Here is a 23,275-nt window from a genome sequence, read left to right on the forward strand (position 1 = left end):
TGTGTGCTATTCAGTATTCCCTGTGCTGTTTCTACAATATAGTAAAACCAATCTCTGTCTTTGAGATTGATAAAGTTGTTGATACAGACAAATGAATCCAAAATTAAAAGCAATTAAAATCATAAGCGACTCCCTTGCCACAATCATTGTGTCACAGGGTTGGGAATAAATCAGTTAAGATTTCAAAACATCCACAGTAATTATTTTTCTGAGGTGAAGGATGACTGAATGATTGCTGCATGTTTCACATGTAATCATAAATTGGGGGTGACATGACACTTCTTCAACTGGCAGGAACTCCGGAATCTTTGTGCTAGTGACCATCCGTCCTAAATATTTCGTGCTGCATTCATGCTGTGTCCTAGTTGGAATCAGGTTTTTCCACATCCCTGATTAACTGTAGAGGAAATCTGGATGAGTGAACGCAGCGTGATGAACACACGTTCAACACCAACACACGGGTCTATCCTCAGTCACATCAGGATATAATCCGGTCATCTGATCTGGGATATAATCTCGGTGTGAGGAGGGTGGGGGTGGCGGGGTGGACAGATGCTGCATGGAGAATGTGCAGAGTATCATGGCGAGGCTCTTAAGTGGCGTTTTAAAAAATATAGCACAAGGAGAAAGGCTCCAAACAAAGCATCCAGCTCAGCTTGGCCACCATGGTGACAAGATGATGCTGAGAGATAGAAGACAGAATAAAACACATGGCAAGGATACAGGGCACCAATGTATCCTAAAAAAATAGTAAAAATTCTCACTGATATGTACACAAAGACCCAAAGTAGTCTTAATTTTTGACACAAAAACAAAACAAAACAAAAGCCTCAAATTCATTCAAGATTTCAAATGATCGTCAATGTTAACAAAAATATGTTAGGGTCAATTGAGACTCAAGCTAATTTTTCATTTCATTTTTTAACATCTTTAAATTAGATGAAGCCTTAATTGTCTTAACGCAACACTACGCAACTTTCACTTTTGGTCAATTTTAGCAACGCCGGTGGAAAAAAAGCAGTAGTGTTTTGCCTTAAGGAAGACTGCGTTCCCCATGAGGACCAGCTCCCACCCGTACAGTGTCGTAAAATCACCAATCAATCAAAAATCGATCTCCCGGTCGCCTGCAGATGGATTAAAAAAACATTTGTTTCTAGCGCCTTTGTGAAGGATGAATTGTAATAAGGTAATGAATCGAGTTGTGGCTAGACAATAGCATATGACGGTTAGCAACTCATCAGCACTGAAGAGTTCGGTTTGGTCACGCCAACGAGTAAAAGCCGGGCCAATGTTTTTTCTGTATATCCTTGGTAGCCTCTTTTTTTTTCCTCCTCAGACAAAACTTTTTGTCTCTTGTTGCGCTGCCATCTTTGCAGAATTCGTGCGAAAGCGTTCTCATCGACTTCCGTCTTTATAATGAATGGGAAAAGTGACGTATGCCGTAAAGCAGTCAGCACATTTGTAGTTTTTATTTGTGTAGCAGGGTTCCTGTTAACCTCCTCAAAGTTAATTAGTGCCGGTGAAAGTGATACAGACCCCTTCAAGATATAAAAAGAGGTGTTATTCAACTAGTTGTCGACATATCACAAATCTTATGAAAATATTTTATAAAGGTTGAGAAGTTACTTGTTGTTGCTTTAAAAGTTTACAAAAAGATTGATGGATTCAGGGAATGCATTATCAACACAAACTGATGTTAGGTTCACCACAGAATACAAGTACTCGAAATGTTTAGTAAAAAAAGGATACAATACGTTCAGTGATGACTAAATTTTCTCCATTGTGAACAAAAAAACTTCCATTCATGATTTGATTAACTTGAACATGCACAAAAAAGTTACTATGAGATGTCACTTAGTCCTTGAAAAAGTCACCAATGAAATGTGTCAATTTTTTTTTCTCAAAAAGAAACACAAAAAAGCACTACTTAATGGTGAACTAGGGGTGTGACAAAATGTCAAAATGGTGATATATCGTGATACTTTGTATCCCAAAAGGTTATCGATATGCTCCTGCCAAGAATCGAGATATCATTTTAAAGGTGTCAATGTTTATTAAAAAAACACAAAAAAAGTTGCTACCAAAATCTTCCATCATAAAAGTGCCTCAATTAACTCTAAGTCTGCATTGACAGTGCTTGACACCCATTCATTTAGACTGGGAATGTTTGTTCATTCGAAAACAGAGCATTCACAGTCATTCTGTCCGATTTTCAGGGCGTTTACAGGTCACTAGCTGTTCATTTTCGGGCATTTACAGGTCATTTCCTGTTGAGTTTGAATCAGTGCCTATTCATATGGGTGATTCCCAGGTCACTTCCTGCTCTGTAATTCAAAATAAACAGGAAGTGACCCATGAAATACCCCAAAATCAATAGGAATTGACAGAAAATCAACAGGCAATGAGGTAATTTTGGGCCATTTAAGGTCTTAAATGGCCCAAAATTACCTCATTGCCTGGCATTGGCTGTCACTGACGGCCATAGAGGTTCAACCCGTTTGAAGTGGGAGGGCTGCCACCCTCCCAGTTCAAATGGATTGGATTTCTACTAGTGATAAAGTAATTACAATTCACAGCAGAAGCTTGTTTTTCTGTTTATTAGTTGTTTGTAGAATATCCTAGAATGATTTCCTGACCAATGTATCGATAATCGTTGTATCGCCATATCGTCACATCATCGTTATCGTGACCTTTGTATCGCAAATCGTATCGTGAGGTAACAAAAGGTTCCCACTCCTATGGTGAACTGTATCAAACTTTCTTGCAATTTTGTAAAAATGTTCATTTGCACTGGTTTAACAAGGAAAGGACAATAAACATAATACTACAGTTCAAATATCGAGACAGTTGACTGCAGATATTTTTAGTGAAATGGACTGCAAATAGAGAAAATCTGAGAATAACTAAAATCATGAAGGAGTGGGGGAAAAATATTTTTCGATATATTTAATATGTTTTTCCTGGATTTTTTTTAATTTGAGTGGAATATCAGGTTGAAGTAAGTTATCCTAATAATTAGAGGCGTGTGAAATTTCTGATTCTTAAGATTATTCGCGATTGGGCCGTGGAAGATTCGAGAACGATTCACAAATATCCAAATTCCGATTATTGAATTATACCAGGTAAAGCGGAAGTAAAACACAGTCAGCGCGGTCTTTGGGACGCAATGAGGAACGGACTGAGAGTAAATATCATGTTCAACTCATGCCGCTAGATAAAAAAACAATCATACCTGACTGCAGCCGACAGCCGCTACAAACAACGCCCAGTTGCTAGTTGCTACAAACATACGATGCAAAATGACAGACGACGTCAGTGTTAAAACATTTATTATTGAACAGAGATGCGAAATGACAGACTTTCCAGCGTAAGTAAACAGCCGCCATCTTAAAGCAGTAGACCTCTCTAGAAGGCTCTGTTGTAGCGACCCAAATTAACTTTTTATCTAAAATACTCCTAAATCGGCAGAATCTTGTCTTGAATCTATCTTTAAATGATGAAATAGTTCTAAAACTTTGACAAAAGTAGACAGAAGGGAAATTATGGAATAACGGGAGTAATTTTAACAACTGTAACAGTTGATTCACAACATTAAATTAATTGAATGTTGTTTAAAGCTGCTGATACAGAATGGGGACTGGAATTTTTGTATTTACGTTATTTTTGTATATTTGTTTACTGTTATATGTTAACTTGATACTGAAATAGTAGTTTGGTTTAGCCTAAGACGATTTTTGAACAATTTTGGAACTAATGTACAAAACATTTTTAAAAAAAGAAAAAAAAGGAGGGGGGTTCATCAATAATCGTTTTATAATTGAATCGGAGCCTCTGAATCATAATCGAATCGTTAGGTGCCCAAAGATTCCCAGCTCTACTAATAATTCTGTTAATCAGTAAATACCAATGAGGTCCACTGTAGTGTATCATCAGGATCCAATTGTAGCGTTAATGCAAAGAAGCCCCACCCCAAAAAATGAGTGCATTTTTAATATTATTTTGTCTGCATCAAATTAATTTTGAACTCTGCATTTTTAAAACCATTAAATGATCAAATTCCCTGTGAACTCCACCACAACACTAAGTTAAAAAGACAAAAAAACTATATTGAAAAAAAAATTGTTGGCTTATGCCGACCACATCTGCAAAGCTACAAGCCCCCAGCTTTGTCCGTCTGTCTATTGGGGGGGAAAAAAACAGGACACCCCGCCCCCTTCCCAGCAAATAGCCTCCATCCCACCACCCGAGCAGGCTACAATGAGCCACGAAAGGAATGTTGCAGCCCCCCACCAAAAACTCTCAGCCTGCCTGAGCTTCATCACGCTGTCCAATGGCTGCACGGAGATGGAAAGACCGAGAGGGTTGGGGGTGTGACGGGGCGGGGGGCTACATTCCTCAATGCTCTGTCCTCTGGCTGGCCGTCTGCTGGATGGGGATTGTGGATGGCGGTCAGCTGAAGGGGGGGGGGGTTTGAGTAGTGAGGGGTTGTGTGGAGTGTTTACCCACAGCTGACCTGAAATCAGCTGGCTGGGTAGGAGGAGGATAGACTTGGCAGATCAATGATATTTACAGTAACTAATAAAGAATGGGGGGGTCAGACGGTAGTGTATAGACTAGGGTTGTTCCGATTAGGAGTGGGAACCTCTTGGTACCTCACGATACGATACAAGTTGCGATACAAAGCTCACGATAACGATGATCTGACGATAAGGCGATACAACGATTATCGATAAATTGGTCAGGAAATCATTCTAGGATATTCTACAAACTACTAATTAACAGAAAAACAAGCTTTTAGTGTGAATTTGAATTAGTTTATCACTGGTAGACGTCTAGTCCGTTTGAACTGGGAGGGTGGCAGCGAATTCGTTCATTTGCTGCCACTTCAAACGGATTGGACTTCTATGGTTGTCAGTGGCAGTCAATGCCAAGGAATAAGGTAATTTTGGGCCATTCAAAGTCTCACTGGAACAGCACCAAACAAAAGTTCCAGCATCATCACCTTGTCCAATGCAGATTCTTGTCTCTTTACACCTTGTCAAATGCAGATTCTTGACTCGACATCACGATTCTTGTCTCTTGACACCTTGTCAAATGCAGATTCTTGACTCGACAAGGTGATGATGCTGGAACTTTTGTTTAGTGCCGTTCCAGTAAGATTTACAAAGATGACTGCCTGAAGAAGACATCAAAATTCCCTCAGTCCTTGATGATATGGGGCTGCATTTCAGGCAAAGGCACTGGGGAGATAGCTGTGGTTAAATCTTCAATAAATGCACAAATTTACATTGAAATTTTAGACAGCTTTCTTATCCCTTCACTTGAAAATAGGTTTGTCGTTTTCCAAGATGACAATGCATCATGCCACAAAGCTAAAACTGTTAAAGCATTCCTTGGAGAAAGACTCCTCTAGTCAATGTCATGGCCTGCAAATGGCCCAGATCTCAACCCTATTTAAAACGATATCTCGATTCTTGGCAGGAGCACATGATAACCTTTTGGGATACCAAGTATCACGATATATCACCATTTCGATATTTTGTCACACCCATAGTTCCGATCATGTTTTTTTGCTCCCGATCCGATCCCGATCGTTTTAGTTTGAGTTTCTGCCGATCCCGATATTTCCCGATCCGATTGCTTTTTTTTTGCTCCCGATTCAATTCCAATCATTCCCAATAATTTTTCCCGATCATATACATTTTGGCAATGCATTAAGAAAAAAATGAATAAAACGCGGACGAATATATACATTCAACATACAGTACATAAGTACTGTATTTGTTTATTATGACAATAAATCCTCAAGATGGCATTTAAATTATTCTGTGAGAGGGATCCACGGATACAAAGACTTGTAATTCTTAAAGGATAAATGTGACCTTGTATATTGTGACTAAATATTGCCATCTAGTGTATTTGTTGAGCTTTCAGTAAATGATACTGCAGCCATTTAACTTCTGCCCAAATGCATGATGGGAAGTGCAACCATGACTGTGCGTAGTAGTACCAATTAATATATCTTCTCTGCGTTGTGAAATAAAATAGGGTGTTAAGAAAAAGATCAACTTCTACCTTTCTTCCACACATTGCTTCCCACGATATTTCTAATTGTTGAGAGCGGGATTGCAAGGCTTTAGCCAATTAAAAAAAAAGCTTCAAAGGCTACTCATTTAACGTTGCCTTTTAACTCTATGTATACATTAAACGGTGGCATTATAGATTGAATGCGACAATGCGTGAGTGGGTAGTGCAGCGCCGGGACATCTCTAGTATAGATTCTTCAGGACATGTACACTACAGATAGGCCAAGCAAAATTCTTTTGGTATTGGTACAGAGCAAACTCACAAAAGACGGCTTCGTTTGCATTTTCAAGTAACCGATGCAGCTGCCCGCAATCAGATCTACTGTATAGGAATATAAATAGTGGGATGGGAAAAGTGAGGCCTTTTACAATAGAAAAAAAATCTTAATTTTTCTGTTGATATATACGTAGATAAGTCCTACTTTTCTTCACGATTACTTTTGGGGTCAAGGGTTGCTCGTTTAGGCAGAAAATTTAAAACCACGTAATTTAGGGATGTGATTGAAAATCAGGCCAGATCGTGTCATTATTAGAAGACCGTAATCGGGTGAAAAAGATCGGGACTTTAAAATTTATTTATTTTTAAGTATTAACTCACTGGCTGCCATTGACTGCGATAGACGTCCAATCCATTTTGACTGAGAGGGCTGGTAGCGATCGTTCACTGCCGTCAATGGCAGTCAAACGTGATCATTTAATGCCAGCCTTTCCAGTTCAGATGAATGTAACATCTATCGCTGTCATTGGCATTGAATGAGTTAACGGCTACAACAACAAAATATTCCAGAAGTAAACAATTAGAAATGTCCCCGATTCGATCACGTGATCGCAAATCGTACCTGAGCACGTCATTTGTAGAAAATCGTAATTGTGTGGAAAAAGATTGTTTTTTTTTTTTTTTTTATGTTTTTCTTTTTTTTCAATTCAAAGGCTGCAAAGCAACAAAACAACGATAGCATTAAAAGAAACAAAAAATGTATGTTCTCTGCTACGTAACATTTTAAGAAGATATTTTAGAAGCCGGGTGGTAAAAGATCTTGTTTTTAAGATTTTTTTAAAGGCTACAAAGCAACACAATAATCAAGATGGACAAGGATATTGTCAAAAGAAACCAAAAAAATGTATGTTTTATAACAAATTAATAAAATGCCAAGGTACGTATCTGATTGGTACCGGAAGAATCTCAAAATCAAGTGACTCGGACTAAAGCCTGCGTGCAAAAAATATATGATCGGGAAAACTCTTCAGTAATTATATCCATAGCAATTACAGCAACATGTCACAACTCATTCAAAATAAAACCCCAGTCACTGCGGTCAGTTTGCGAGATGGTTTTTATTGTGGTTTATCCTGTGTCGACACGAGTGACAAGAAGCTAATGAATGCTGAAGTCAGGCTGAAATCTCAAGCTGAACAATATGTGAAACTCACCTTTTGTTTCACGCCAGTCACCTGACACAGTGTAAATACATCTAACAAGATTACACACCACTAATAACGGCCTGATAAACGCGAATGACATTCAAGGTCCTGTCAGGTCACTATCACATGAAATCCCGTTGACACAAGGCTGAGATATTTGCAAGGACTATCAGAACTGCAACCAATCCATTAGCTAATTGTTGGTTAGGTCGTACAGAGCTGGAATTCATGATAAAAACTCAACCCAAGTAAAGCACAATAGAGTAATGATTAGGGGTGGGAACCTCTGGGTAACCTGAAATGACCTGTAAATGCCCACAAAAGACCGGCTGTGAATGCTCTGGTTTGAGTGCCATTGACGGCGTGAGACGTCCAATCTAGACATGTGCCGATTACCGGTTTCAAGGTATACCGTAGTATGAAAACTTAACGGTTGAAAAAAAAAGCAAAAATTCTCCATCATATGAGATGGAGATATGGCATATAAGGCTCAACCCTCCCCCACCAGTTGTTGCTCAGTGTCAGTGAATCAGCTGTGCTACACGATGGCTGGAGGAGATGAAACTCCTGACTCCCCCCACCCCCACCCCCAATCAAAGACAACGAAATTGCTGTTTCGGCAATAGTTCGTTACAGACGGCCGCAGCTTAGAGGAGCAGGGCCAACTGACATCTAAAACACGTTTGCGGAGGGTGTCTGCCAAGGAGGCAATACCTCCAATATGATTTCACATTTATACAAAAAGGTTAGTAAACTCTCATTAATGTTTCCCACCAGCTACAAGACTTGACTCCAGCGTGTTTAGTAGAGGTGTGCAAAATTTCCGATTCTTAGATTATTCGCGATTCGGCCGTGGAAGATTCGAGAACGATTCACAAACATCCAAATTCCGATTATTAAAATATGCCAAGTAAAGCAGAAGTACGACACACTCAGCGCGCCGCGCGGTCTTCGGTACGCAATTAGGGACGGAGCGAGAGTAGCTAAACATCATGCTTCTCATTACCCGGCCCCTCGGGTAACGCCAATGCTCAACTCACGGCTCTAGCTCAACTCATGCCACGAGATAAAAAAAAAACAAAAACAACAACGTACCTGACTGCTGCCGAAAAGCTGCTACAAGCCACATTATGTTACGGTAGATATCATTTATATAGGACTAGATGCATTATAGCTTCGGTATCGTTACCAGCACATTTACAAAAAACTAGATGCGGGCGTTAGTAACGGCCGCCATCTTAAAGCAGTACACTTCCCTGCAAGGCTGTTGTTGCGAACCTTCCAAGCGAACCTAATTAACTTTTTATCTAAAATACTCCTAAATCGGTAAAATATTGACTTGAATCTATCTTTAAAATAGTTTTAAAACTTTCACATGTTGAAAGTAGACAAAAGAGAAATTATGGAATAGCAGGAGCAATTTTAACAACTTTAACGGTTGATTCACAACATTAAATTAATTGAAAGTAGTTTAAAGCTGCTGATATAGAATGGGTACTGGAGTTTTTTATTTACTGTTATTTTTGTATATTTGTTTACTGCTATATGTTAACTTGATACTGAAATAGTAGTTTGGTTTAGCCTGAGAGGATTTTTGAACAATTTTGGAACTAATGTACAAAACAAATTTAAAAAAATAAAATAAAATAAAAAAATAAAAAAATAAAAGGAGTGCGGTGCATCAATAATCATTTTATAATCGAATCGGAGCCTCTGAATCGTAATCGTAATCGAATCGTTAGGTGCCCAAAGATTCCCAGCTCTAGTGTTTAGTGTGTCTTGCGGTGGTCAAACATGGTATTTTCTGCTCTCTGGCAACTGTCTGTGTTGAGGAAACGGGTGTGTCATGATACGAGTCATATACATGTGCTTTTTGTGGAAAATAATTCAATTTTTTTTTCCTGATGATAATAAAGTTAAGGTATGGCTGTGGGTTTATGCTCACCTAAAGGACTGCATTTATTTCAAATTTTATTTAGAATATTTCAGTTATTTTTTGTTATTTTTTCAATTTTATTTTAACTAAACATTATACTGATGTTCCAATTTGCTAATATGTTTAAAAAAAAAATAAAAATCCTGTTCAGTGGAAAAAAAGTTGTTTTTTTAACCCAGATATCTCAAAGTAACACATTTTAGAGCTGTAATTGAAATACCGTATTACCGTAAAACCGAGAAGATTTTGCTTAAAGTTATCATACCATCAGAATCTCATACCGGCACACGCCTAGTCCAATCCAGTCAAAATTAATTGTATTTCTCGCGCCTTCACTGGCAGCCAGTGGGTTAACGCAGATACTATTGTAATGGCAGATTTTGGTAACGACCTGATGGTTCTTTTTGCAGACTTTGCCAGTGGCAAAGATGACAGCAAGCAGGATATAATTCAAGTTAGTTGATTCATTGATTGGTTGTTCTCCCCTTTTGTACTTTGGGAGAATTGAGTCAGGTCTGAGCCAGTTCCGCTTGCGCTCATGTAACAGCAATTGAGTATAGAGCAAGCCCACCTTGGCAGCACCACAGGAAAAAGATGCCTTGGTACCAGCTTGGAAAACTAAGGAGTAATTCAACATCTAAACTATTGAAATGACATCGGGCACCCCACCCTACAATCCCACCACACAACCACAGATGGGAGCGACTGCTGTAGAACTGACAGCACACACAGACTCCTGTCCTGTTGCAACAAAAGTGGTATTTGGGCCTCATGTCATTTACTTTGGGACTACATCCCAATCTTATCCTTCATCTTATCTTTACAGACAATTAGGCAAACACCCAGGACAGCGCTTCAGTACTAATATTTATTGCTAACAGTACTCTTAAAGGATGCCAAAGAGAACACAAATGACATAAGGCTAGAAGTTTTTTCTTTTGTATTAACAGTGGAAAAAAATAACCATATTTTAAATATATGCAATAGGGATGGGGCGATACACTCAAGCTTAGATACGATGCACCTCGATACGGCAGGGTCATGTACGATACATTAAAAATGTTTGCTTTTTTTTTTTAAATACTATATAAATAAACCATATATATTTTTGATTCAGTTGCACATGCAAATGCAGTACAGACTACAGTATAAAGCAGCCACAAAACGAAACGGTGATCGCCTGTCATCTTACATTTTATGGATTTCGGGCTGGGAATGAACTTCATCTAAAGCTAATGAAATACTCTCCAACAAAAGCCAAACACTGTGGGGAAGCTATTATTTCTAAATAAAATTGTTATTATTGCATTTGTCGCATTTCTCATAGTAACAAAAACACATTCACATTTTCAAAAAAACTCTTCTTAACATTCTCAACACTGTTGGCCTCTTAAGCTTCAAGACCACTTGAAAGTGCCGTAGAGCAAATTAACCACCATAAGGCTTTGAATCAATTGGTTGCAAAGCTTCATTGCTTCAACAAGCTTCATTTGGCGATCACTGCTTCCTTGGGAGAAACAACCTCTGCTGCCCCTTGTCGTTAACACTTGTCATCCAACATGCCTCCCAGCATGCAATGCAGTGGTGGTACAGATGTATATAACATTCAAACTTCATGTTCTGTGCTAATTATTTCCTCAGTTATCATTCCAGTTGTTTCATTACTTGCTTGTTAAACTATCTACTTTGTTGCTATGTGATTATTTTAGTCTTGTTTTGAATGACCTTTGATTTAATGACCTGCTATTATTTCTCCTTGTTTGTGAAGGGGGTGAAAGCCAGTTTACATATTCTAGACAGGAATTGATCCTTGCGGCCGCATGAGCACCACAAAAAATGGCTGGTGGCTTCTAGGCATGTGCCGATATGATAGTCTGACGGTATGATAAACTTAAGCCAAAATATCATGGTATCACAGTATTGCAATTATAGCTTTAAAATGTGTTACTTTGAGATATCTGGGTTAAAAAAAGTATAATGTTAAGTTAAAATATATATTTTTTTAAAATAACAGAATATTATGAATAAAAGCAGTACTTTAGGTGAGCCTAAACCCACAGCCACAGCTCAACATTATTACCATCAGTCATATGAACCTTTAATTTTGTATAAATGTGAAATCATATTGGAGGTATTGCCTCCTCGGCAACCATCCTCCGCAATCATGTTTTACTCGTCGGTTGGCCCTCCTCCTCTAAGCCGCTGCCGTCAGTAACCTTTCTGTAGCCGAAGTATTCCCATACCAGCGATTTTGTTTTCTCCGATGGGAAAAAAGTTCAGGAGGTAAACCTCCTCCGGGCATCGTGTAGCACAGCTGACTCAATGACACTGAGCAACAACCGGTGGGGGAGGGTTGGGCCTTGCAGATGCAAGCGAGTGATTTCTCCATGCATTTTTGGGACATAAAAAATTGCTAATAGCTTAGGGACGGTATGACAGAAAGTTTTTGCGGTTTTGAAACCTTGACATTTTCATACCATGGTATAGCTTGATACTGGTAAACGGCACATGTCTAGTGGCTTCTCATGGTAAATTTGCTGGGTCAGTCATGTGGCAATTGTCTATCACTGTGTGTATATATATATATATATATATATATATATATAGATATATATACACTCACCGGCCACTTTATTAGGTACACCTGTCCAACTGCTCGTTAACACTTAATTTCTAATCAGCCAATCACATGCTGGCAACTCAGTGCATTTAGGCATGTAGACATGGTTTAAGACAATCTCCTGCAGTTCAAACCGAGCATCAGTGTGGGGAAGAAAGGTGATTTGAGTGACTTTGAACGAGACATGGTTGTTGGTGCCAGAAGGGCTGGTCTGAGTATTTCAGGAACTGCTGATCTACTAGGATTTTCATGCACAACCATCTCTAGGGTTTACAGAGAATGGTCCGAAAAAGAAAAAATATCCAGTGAGCAGCAATTCTGTGGGCGGAAATGCCTTGTTGATGCCAGAGGTCAGAGGTCAGAGGAGAATGGCCAGACTGGTTCGAGCTGATAGAAAGGCAACAGTGACTCAAATAATCACCCGTTACAACCAAGGTAGGCAGAAGACCATCTCTGAACGCACAGTACGTCGAACTTTGAGGCAGATGGGCTACAGCAGCAAAAGACCACGGCAGGTGCCACTCCTTTCAGCTAAGAACAGGAAACTGAGGCTACAATTTGCACAAGCTCATCGAAATTGGACAATACAAGATTGGAAAAACGTTGCCTGGTCTGCTGAGTTTCTGCTGCGACATTCAGATGGTAGGGTCAGAATTTGGCGTCAACAACATGAAAGCATGGATCCATCCTGCCTTGTATCAACGGTTCAGGCTGGTGGTGGTGGTGGTGTAATGGTGAGGGGAATATTTTCTTGGCACTCTTTGGGCCCCTTAGTACCAATTGAGCATCGTTGGAACGCCACAGCCTACCTGAGTATTGTTGCTGACCACGTCCATCCCTTTATGACCACAATGTACGCAACTTCTGACGGCTACTTTCAGCAGGATAATGCGCCATGTCATAAAGCTGGAATCATCTCAGACTGGTTTCTTGAACATGACAATGAGTTCACTGTACTCAAATGGCCTACACAGTCACCAGATCTCAATCCAATAGAGCATCTTTGGGATGTGGTGGAATGGGAGATTCGCATCATGGATGTGCAGCCGACAAACCTGCACCAACTGTGTGATGCCATGATGTCAATATGGACCAAACTCTGAGGAATGCTTCCAGCACCTTGTTGAATCTATGCCACAAAGAATTGAGGCAGTTCTGAAGGCTCAACAACTCGTTACTAGCATGGTGTACCTAATAAAGTGGCCGGTGAGTCTATATCGCGATTCTTTTTTTTTTTCAAACTCGATGCGTTTTGAAATGTTTGCCTTGTATCGCAATATATAGCTCAACACTATATTGTCCCAAATCTATAATGCAAACAAACTGTCCAAAGTACAAAACATATTTGAAAATGGATTAGGTAACCTATACAGAAATACTGTATATATTCAATAATATAAAGGCCTGACGCATAGTGCTCGTCAGCAGCTGAACTATGCCATTTGCTTACCGACTGAAACTGTGTAGCAGTTACACTACCTGACCTTTGCCCAAAATACAGTTTGCGTGGCAACTTGTAAAAACTTTGAAAAAACTGAATACATGCATTTCGGCTTCCCTATCCATCCACTGTCTACTGCTTAAATGAACTTTTTTTCCATAGACTTCATAATGATGTATATTATGAAGTCTGTTTTTTTTACCACTTATCTGTGTTTGCAATACCAACCCAGCACCACTTTCACATCCCCTTGGATTCATCCTGGAAATATGTGGAGGCTAACTGTCACCAAGACGCGGGCCCTTTTGCAGACGGTGGCGTCACCGGCGCATATACAGGGGTTTTGACACACAACACAGAAGGAATTAATACCCTACCAGAGCACAGTTTTGGGGAAAATGTCCATAATACATGGCATCACTGCACTTGAGTTGAGAGGATTTACTGACCGGTGACTTCCAGACAGAACTTGCCACTGCTGCTTGCTCCACAAGGATAATTAGATGGTGGTGATTGCTTTTAACGTAAAACATTTGTGGACAGAAAGCCTCAGTTGTTAAATGGATTACTGTCTGCATCTGCGGCCATTTCCCAGGTCATCATTGACCACTTGTCCCATGTTGGTACACGTTTTACTTCTGTTTCTAACGTTTATTCCTAGCACCAGTTGGCTTGGTGCTTCAGCAACGTTTTGGGAACAAAAACTGATTTTGTCTCTCGTATTTTGAATGGTTGTTTATGCCTCGTAGTGAGTGGCAAACCAGGATTTATCCAACCTAATTCAACGTAAGCTCAGGAAAACTTCCACTCAGCCATGACTATACAGAGTACAAATAAGAAGTGTGACAATATATCGAAAAGGTAATATCGCGATGCTTTGTTGCCCAAAAGGTTATCGATATGCTGCTACCAAGAAGCGATACAGTGCATCACAAAAGTGAGTACACCCCTTGCATTTCTGTATATATTTAAGTATATATTTTCATGGGACAACACTGACAAAATGACACTTTGACACAATGAAAAGTAGTCTGTGTGCAGCTTATATAATAGAGTTCATTTATTTTCCCCTCAAAATAACTCAAAATATAGCCATTAATATCTAAACCCCTGGCATCAAAAGTGAGTACACCCCTTAGAAACTGCATCCCTAAATGTCCAAATTGAGTAATGCTTGTAATTTTCCCTCCAAAATGTCATGTGACTCGTTACAGGAGTGCTGTCAGCATTGCTGCAGAGATTGAAGAGGAGGGGGGTGGGCACCCAGTTAGTGCTTAGACCATACGCCGCACTCTACATCAAATTGGTGTTCATGGCTGTCACCCCAGGAGGAAGCCTCTTCTGAAGACAGTAAACAAGACCGCCCATCTCATCAGACCATAGGACATGGCTCCAGTAATCCATGTGCTTTGTTGACATGTATTCAGCACACTGTTTGCAGGCTTTCTTGTGTACTGTCTTCAGAAGAGGAAAATTGACAAGCAGTACTCAATTTGGACATTTAAGGATGTAGTTTCTTAGGGGTGTACTCACTTTGGTTGCAAGGGGTTTAGATATTAATGGCTATATTTTGAGTTATTTTGAGGGGAAATTAAATTAACTATTATATAAGCTGCACACAGACTATTTTTCATTGTGTCAAAGTGTCATTTTATCAGTGTTGTCCCATGAAAAGATATACTTAAATATCTGCAGAAATGTGAGTGGTGTACTCACTTTTGTGATACACTGTATATCGTTTTAAAAAGGTTCCACTGTAGAATAGTGTCTACATTAGGTCACTTCTTGTTCATTTTAGGACATTTACAGGTTACTTTCTGTTCATTTTGAGTCACTCCTATTCATTTAGGGACATTTTTGAGTCACTTCCTTTTCAGTAACCCAAAACCAACAGGAAGTGACATGTAAATTCCCAAAAAGCAAAAGGAAGTGACCGAAAATCAAGAAGAAATGATGCGAAATGTCCCAGAATTAACTCATTCCCTGGTATTGGCTGCCACTGACTGCCATAGACGTCGAATCCGTTTGAAGTGGGAGGGCCACTAGGGTTGTTCTGACCATGTTTTTTTGCTCCCGATCCGATCCCGATCGTTTTAGTTTGAGTATCTGCCGATCCCGATATTTCCCGATCCGATTGCTTTTTTTTTGCTCCCGATTCAATTCCGATCATTCCCGATAATTTTTCCCGATCATATACATTTTGGCAATGCATTAAGAAAAAAATCAATAAAACTCGGACGAATATATACATTCAACGTACAGTACATAAGTACTGTATTTGTTTATTAATACAATAAATCCTCAAGATGGCATTTACATTATTAACATTCTTTCTGTGAGAGGGATCCACGGATAGAAAGACTTAATTCTTAAAGGACAAATGTGACTTTGTATATTGTGACTAAATATTGCCATCTAGTGTATTTGTTGAGCTTTCAGTAAATGATACTGTAGCCATGCCCAAATGCATGATGGGAAGTGGAACCATGACTGTGCGTATTGCTACCAATTAATATATCTTCTCTGCGTTGGGAAATAACATAGGGTGTTAAGAAAAAGATCAAATACTACCTTGCTTCCCCACATTGCTTCCTACGATATTTCTAATCGTAGGGAGCGGGATTGTAAGGCTTTAGCCAATTAATAAAAGGCTCCAGAGGCTTCCAAATTTCACTCTTCTCATTTTACGCTGCCTTTTAACTCTCTATTTAGGTAAATGAGCCCCATCACAGATTGAGCGCGACAGCGCGTGAGTGGGTCGTGCAGCGCATGCATTAATTGTGTTAAATATTCGAACGTGATACTTTTTTTTTTTAATTAATTACCGCCATTATCGGGACAAATTTGATAACCCTACCTTAAGCCAAAACTAAAGACTCTGGATGAGTGTAACATATTATGTTTGTAACGTTAAATACAACTAGAAAACGATTTAATTAAAAAATATATACATATTAAAAAAAGGCATGTCCGATATTTTTTTGCCGATTCCGATACTTTGAAAATGACGTGATCGGACCCGATCGATCGGGACGCTGATCGATCAGGACGCCGAACGATCGGGACATCTCTAATTGCCACCCTCCCAGTTCAGATAGATTGGACGTCCATTAGTGATAAACTCATTCCGATTCACAGCAGAAGGATGAAAATATCTTGTTTTTTCTGTTTATTAATAATTGTCGAATATCCTAGAATTATTTCCTGACCCATGTATGACAATTGTTGTTTCGCCAGATCGTGATATCATCGTTATCGTGAGACTTGTATCGCAAATCGTATCGTGACGTACCAAAGGGTAAACTGAGTGGATTGATGGGAAATTCAAATTTGAATTGTTGTCGACCTTTGAGGTTGGAGTTATGTAACATCCTGTTCTGCTTTTTACTGTCTGACGAGCTGTTCGGTTTACAATCCACTATACAGTGGGTAGTGAGTGAGGGACACAGCTACTAACTCACCTATTCTTTCTAGACTCTTTAAAATAAGGTGTGAACTATCCACCCTTTTTTTGCTTCTCCCTTACGCAATGATTGGCACGGCTAGTGAGGCTACGCCACAGGAATGAGCCCTCGCTTGTCCAACTCTGCCACTAACGCATGCAGTCAGGAAAGGGGAAGTCAGTGAAGCGGCCTCTGTCCTGTCTCTCTTATCAATCAATCACCTATCTGAACACTCATGTTTGAGCAATGAGTAAATGATTGGCCAAGTTGACTTAGACCAAACTTTGGCCCCAGGAAAACGTCGGGAATTCATGCATTTGATGGCTGACAGAGAAGCGGGGTGACCTAATAAAAGTACACTGTGAATGTTGGGCATGTTTTCATGCCGCTGGCTAGTATGTCAATCATCTGACCAGTGAATATACACAAACACACATAATTATTCCACACTTTTAAGCTCATTATGCCTCTAACATGACCCCCACTGAGAGTTGGAAACTGTCGCACTCTCTTTTCCATTCATTACAACCATTGCCAAGATGACATTTGTGCCATTTTTTTGTGAGTTTTAAATACTCACGGTGTTGTTTTCTACTGTGGAATTAACTAATAAAGCCACAGCAGCCACAAGACCAATTTGGGAATTCAACATATACGATCTTCCACAAATATGATTAAAACTAATCGATTTGTGAGAGAATCTTACAAATTACTTCTAGCTACTGCTGCTACGATTAGTCGATTAACTGAAGTATTCGATTTGAAAAAAAGATTCAAATTAAATTTGGCTGCTTCGAGTATTCGTTTAATTAAAGTAGCTTTGTAATGGATTGTTTTGAAAGTGTTTGCATTTAATTTTATTGATTTGGGTGGAAACACGGCCCGCTACCTTATCTCACATGGCTGAATCCATCTGCTCCCCGTTAAGACCAACATAAGCTAAGTTTTTGTGAGAGCTAATGTTTTTTTTAATGCATTCGGAATTTAGTCTATTGGAATATTTAGACATTTTTTGTGGGAATATGTTTGTGAACCATTTGTTGAGAGCATTATAAAAAAATTTTTAGCATTTTATAGCATTTAAGATAGCGGACTTTTGCTATGTAAGTTAGCCAACTGTTATTTTGTTGTATATATATCCTCATTTACTATTTTTTTTGCTATACCAGCTGAGGCTCAGCTGAAGAATTAAAATTTTTTATGTTCCTTATCAGATTACTCGATTATTCGAGCTAAATAGTTCATCGATTAATCGACTACTAAAATAATCGATAGCTGCAGCCCGACTTCTATCAATTGCAAATGACATTGTTATGTGACACCCAAAAATTCTTTTCATCCATAAAAATGTTGCCATTTATTTCAGATAAGGAAAGATAAGGCAAGATTTCTAAAGCTACAAGCAAATTGCGACATAGTGGTCCAAATTGTGCATTTCTTCAAAACTGCATTGTGTATTGTACAAAAGTATGACAGTTAGAAAATATGAGTGCAGAATTCTCAGACCTCCCACACACACACACACGAAAGCATTGAACTTTAGACACTACACAATTGTCAGATCTAAACTCAGGTAATGATAGAGAAAAGGTTTTGAAACTACTAAATAAAAAAATCCTCCATATCCATTTTATACATCACTTTAATTTATCCGAGTTACCATTTTTAATACACTTTCATCCCCAAGGCGATTTTCAATATCGCTATAGAGTAAATATCTAGGAGTGGGTACCTCTTGATACCTCACGATACGACTTGCGATACAAAGCTCACGATAATGATGATCTGACAATATGGCGATACAACGATTATCGATACATTGGTCAGGAAATCATTCTAGGATATTCTACAAACAACTAATAAACAGAAAAACAAGCTTATGCTGTGAATTGGAATGAGTTTATCATTAGTAGACGTCCAATCCATTTGAAGTGAGAGGGTGGCAGCGAATGAACATTCATTCATTCGCTGCCATCCCTCCCTTTTAAAACGGATTGAACGTCTATGGCCGTCAGTGGCAGCCAATGCTAGGCAATGAGGTAATTGTGGGCCATTTAAGGTCATTTACCTGTTGATTTTCAGTTACGTCCTGGCTATTTTGGGGTCTTTTATGGGTCACTTCCTATTTATTTTGAGTTACCGAACAGGAAGTGACCTGGGAATCACCCAAATGAATAGGCAGTGACTCAAACTCAAAAGGAAATGACCCATAAATGCCATAAAATGAACAGCAAGTGACCTGTAAATGCCCTGAAAATCGGACCGAATGACTGTGAATGCTCTGGCTTTGAATGAACGAGCGTTCCCAGTCTAAATGGATTGGGCGTCGAGCACCATCAATGGCACCCTTAGAGTTAATTGAGACACTATTATGGTGGAAGATTTTGGTAGCAACTTGATGGTTCTTTTTTTTTGCTTCTTCTAAACATTAACACCTTTTTAAAACGATATCTCAATTCTTGACAGGAGCATATCGATAACCTTTTGGGATACAAAGTATCACGATAAATCACCATTTCGATACTTTGTCACACCCCTATAACCGAACAGGAAGTGACCTGGGAATCACCCAAATGAATAGGCAGTGACTCAAACTCAACAGGAAATGACCTGTTAATGCCCTAAAATGAATAGCAAGTGACCTGTAAATGCGCTGAAAATCAGACAGAGGGGCCGTTTACATGGTAACTGCGAGAATACGAAAAATTTCAAATTTGCATATATAGGCCCGTCTCCATTCAAACAATATCGAAATTCCGAATGAAACCGATGTCGTATTCATGCCAGGCCCTAGAGGGCAGTGCAGCAATGGCATTTTTCTTTTGTTCAAAACGGCACAAAAATGGAAACATTCAACATATTTAATTTTAAAATATTATTAAAACAGTAAATTAAAGCCGTCATTCCGCCATATTTGCCGTTTTTAAATTTTAGTAGCAGCGCTGCGCACGCCCAATGTGACGTGTACGAGTGCTGACATTATCGGCGCGGTCTTGCGCAGCAGGAGCTTTTGATATTCATAAGGAGAAAGCACCCCCTCAATCCCCCGCAATCGAATTCTTCCACTTTGGAGGCAGGATTCAGAATCTTTCGCCTTCGTCTTCCGTCTTTGCCCACACCATATGCACGCGAGGCGATTCGCGTGTCTCAGAGTCACCATGTAAACTGCCCCAGAATGACTGTGAATGCTCTGGTTTCAGATAAACGAATGTTCCCAGTCTAAATGGATTGGGCGTCGAGCACCGTTAGTGCAGCCTTAGAGGTAACTGAGACACGATTATGGTGGAAGATTTTGGTAGCAACTTGTTTGTTCCTTTTTATTTTATTTTATTTTTTTTTTAGACATTGACACCTTTTTAAACGATATCTCGATTCTTGGCAGGGGATTTTGGGATGCAAAGTATCACAATATACCACCATTTCGTTTTTGTGTCACACCCCTAATAAATACTAGGCTGGTAAAAATACAATTTACGTGTTCCATTCAGTACCAATCGGAACGTAGAAAATATTAACAAATGTAGCGTCATAGTTAGAAATTGTGTCGTATATTTGATAGAAAGTAAGCTAATATTTCAAAAACGCGGCCAGACTGAATCACTTTGGTCTAGAAAAAAAAGGAAAATCACATTACGTAGCGTACACTAAAAGTATGACGTTTCTCTAGCGTGAATCTGAGAACTCCCACACATTCTAGAAGCCGATGAAGTGGACACTTATACAGTTGTCATATTTCAACTCAGGTAATGATTAGCAACTAAAAGTTTGCAAACTATTCGAAAAAAATATATACTTCGCCTGTCAACGGGCTGACCAATACAACCAAGGGGGTCACAAGCGAAGGGAGTTCGACCAGAAAAGAACTGAGTTCCGCGACTGAGTGTAAAAGCACATACGGAGCAAGTTGGACTTTTTACGGACAATGTGGCGCCTTGTTTCCGTTCGGGTGGGCGGCTTGGGGGTGTGAAAAACCTTCAATAAAGTGGCAGAAGCGCGAGGGTACTCAGAGAGAAAATTTGTTTTTTCCCCAGAATGATCGGGAGAGGGGGTGAAACCCGACTGAACCCCGGGAGATAATGAGAAAGTGGGCCAAACGAGGCCCAATTTCGCTCGCTGACCTCCCGTCCCTCCCCTGCCATTTTCCTCTTCATTCCCAGCCGCTAGTCTCCCTTCACCTTTCCCGCACTTACCTTCCTTTGCTGTTTCTCCCATGCTGGGTCCAGCAGTAAGTCCCGGTCCCAATCGTTCTCCTGTTCCATGTAGGTCTGTTGCCCGCCGGACGAGTATTGGTTGTTGGCGGCGTGATAGTCGACCATATCGGCGACAAAAACTGTCAAGCGACCAGGGGGAAAAAAATGTCCAAACGAACCGAACGCGAACCAGTGGCCGGGTTAGGGACGGAAACACGACGCTGGAAGGAGTCCTTCTCTCGCCGCTATCGGCCGTCACGGTGCAAGGGTCTCTTTTTTTTCCAGGCTGGAGTATCCGGTGTTCGCAGACAGGCGGGCGGAGTGGGAGTCTGCTCACTGGGAGAAGAAAAGCTTTCCCTGTGCGCGTTGAGAGGCTGCTGGGCGGAAACCGGCCGCTCCTACCGGCTAGAAGGGGACGACACTTCCGACGGCTTTCACAGTAAAATCAACTTAACTGTACTCAACAGTATGCGTTATTTAAAAATAGAACACATAATAAATACATAAAACCAAATAAATAGTCATTTTTTTATGTTTTTTTTAACTCCACTCAACAGAATACCGCAACTTCTTTTCATTTAACCCTTTCAGTGAGATGGATGGATGGATGGATGGATGGATGGATGGATGGATGGATGGATGGATGGATGGATGGATGGATGGATGGATGGATGGATGGATGGATGGATGGATGGATGGATGGATGGATGGATGGATGGATGGATAGATAGATAGATAGATAGATAGATAGATAGATAGATAGATAGATAGATAGATAGATAGATAGATAGATAGATAGATAGATAGATAGATAGATAGATAGTACTTATTAGAATACTTATTTTCCACCATGATTTGCAAATAAATTCTTTACAAATCAAACAATGTGATTAGTGGTTGACTAAATACTTATTCGCCCCACTGTGGACGGACGGACGGACGGACGGACGGACGGACGGACGGACAGGTAGGTAGGTAGGTAGGTAGGTAGGTAGGTAGGTAGGTAGGTAGGTAGGTAGGTAGGTAGGTAGGTAGGTAGGTAGGTAGGTAGGTAGGTAGGTAGGTAGGTAGGTAGATAGATAGATAGATAGATAGATAGATAGATAGATAGATAGATAGATAGATAGATAGATAGATAGATAGATAGATAGATAGATAGATAGATAGATAGATAGATAGATAGATAGATAGATAGATAGATAGATAGTACTTATTAGAATACTTATTTTCCACTATGATTTGCAAATAAATTCTTTAAAAATCAAACAATGATTTTCTGGGGGGGGGGGGGGTCACATTCTGTCTCTCATGGTTGAGGTTTACCCATGCTGACAATTATAGGCCTCTCTAATATTTTCAAGTGGGAGAACTTGCACAATTAGTGGTTGACTAAATACCTATTCGCCCCACTGTGGGTGGGTGGATGGATGGATGGATGGATGGATGGATGGATGGATGGATGGATGGATGGATGGATGGATGGATGGATGGATGGATGGATGGGTTAGGTCGGTCGGTCGGTCGGTCGGTCGGTCGGTCGATCGATCGATCGATCGATCGATCGATCGATCGATCGATAGATAGATAGATAGATAGATAGATAGATAGATAGATAGATAGATAGATAGATAGATAGATAGATAGATAGATAGATAGATAGATAGATAGATAGATAGTACTTATTAGAATACTTATTTTCCACCATGATTTGCAAATAAATTCTTTAAAACTCAAACAATGTGATTAGTGGTTGACTAAATACTTATTCGCCCCACTGTAGACGGACGGACGGACGGACGGACGGATAGATAGACAGATAGATAGATAGATAGACAGATAGATAGATAGACAGACAGACAGACAGACAGACAGACAGACAGACAGACAGACAGACAGACAGACAGACAGACAGACAGATAGACAGATAGATAGATAGATAGATAGATAGATAGATAGATAGATAGATAGATAGAGACAGACAGACAGACAGACAGACAGACAGACAGACAGACAGACAGACAGACAGACAGACAGACAGACAGACAGACAGACAGACAGACAGACAGACAGACAGACAGACAGATAGATAGATAGATAGATAGATAGATAGATATGCGATGGTTGGGTTAACATCAAA

The 23,275-nt window shown here is 39.7% G+C and overlaps 1 protein-coding gene across 4 annotated transcripts in view; it reads right to left on the bottom strand.

Annotated features, from left to right (window-relative positions):
* Positions 1–21,519, bottom strand: part of actn4 (actinin, alpha 4) — a 105,615-nt gene extending 84,096 nt beyond the window's left edge. For 3 of the 4 annotated variants that reach the window (XM_057839733.1, XM_057839732.1, XM_057839736.1), the window contains exon 1: positions 21,139–21,518. In XM_057839733.1, the coding sequence (XP_057695716.1) occupies positions 21,139–21,264 (126 nt within the window). In that variant the 5' untranslated portion in view covers positions 21,265–21,518. Of the gene's footprint in view, positions 1–21,138 lie in introns of all 4 variants that reach the window. The other variant, XM_057839735.1, reaches the window with a different exon arrangement.
* Between the last annotated feature and the right edge of the window lie 1,756 nt (positions 21,520–23,275).

The sequence above is a fragment of the Corythoichthys intestinalis genome, chromosome 6 (genome assembly GCF_030265065.1).
Source record: "Corythoichthys intestinalis isolate RoL2023-P3 chromosome 6, ASM3026506v1, whole genome shotgun sequence".
Classification (NCBI taxonomy): domain Eukaryota; kingdom Metazoa; phylum Chordata; class Actinopteri; order Syngnathiformes; family Syngnathidae; genus Corythoichthys; species Corythoichthys intestinalis.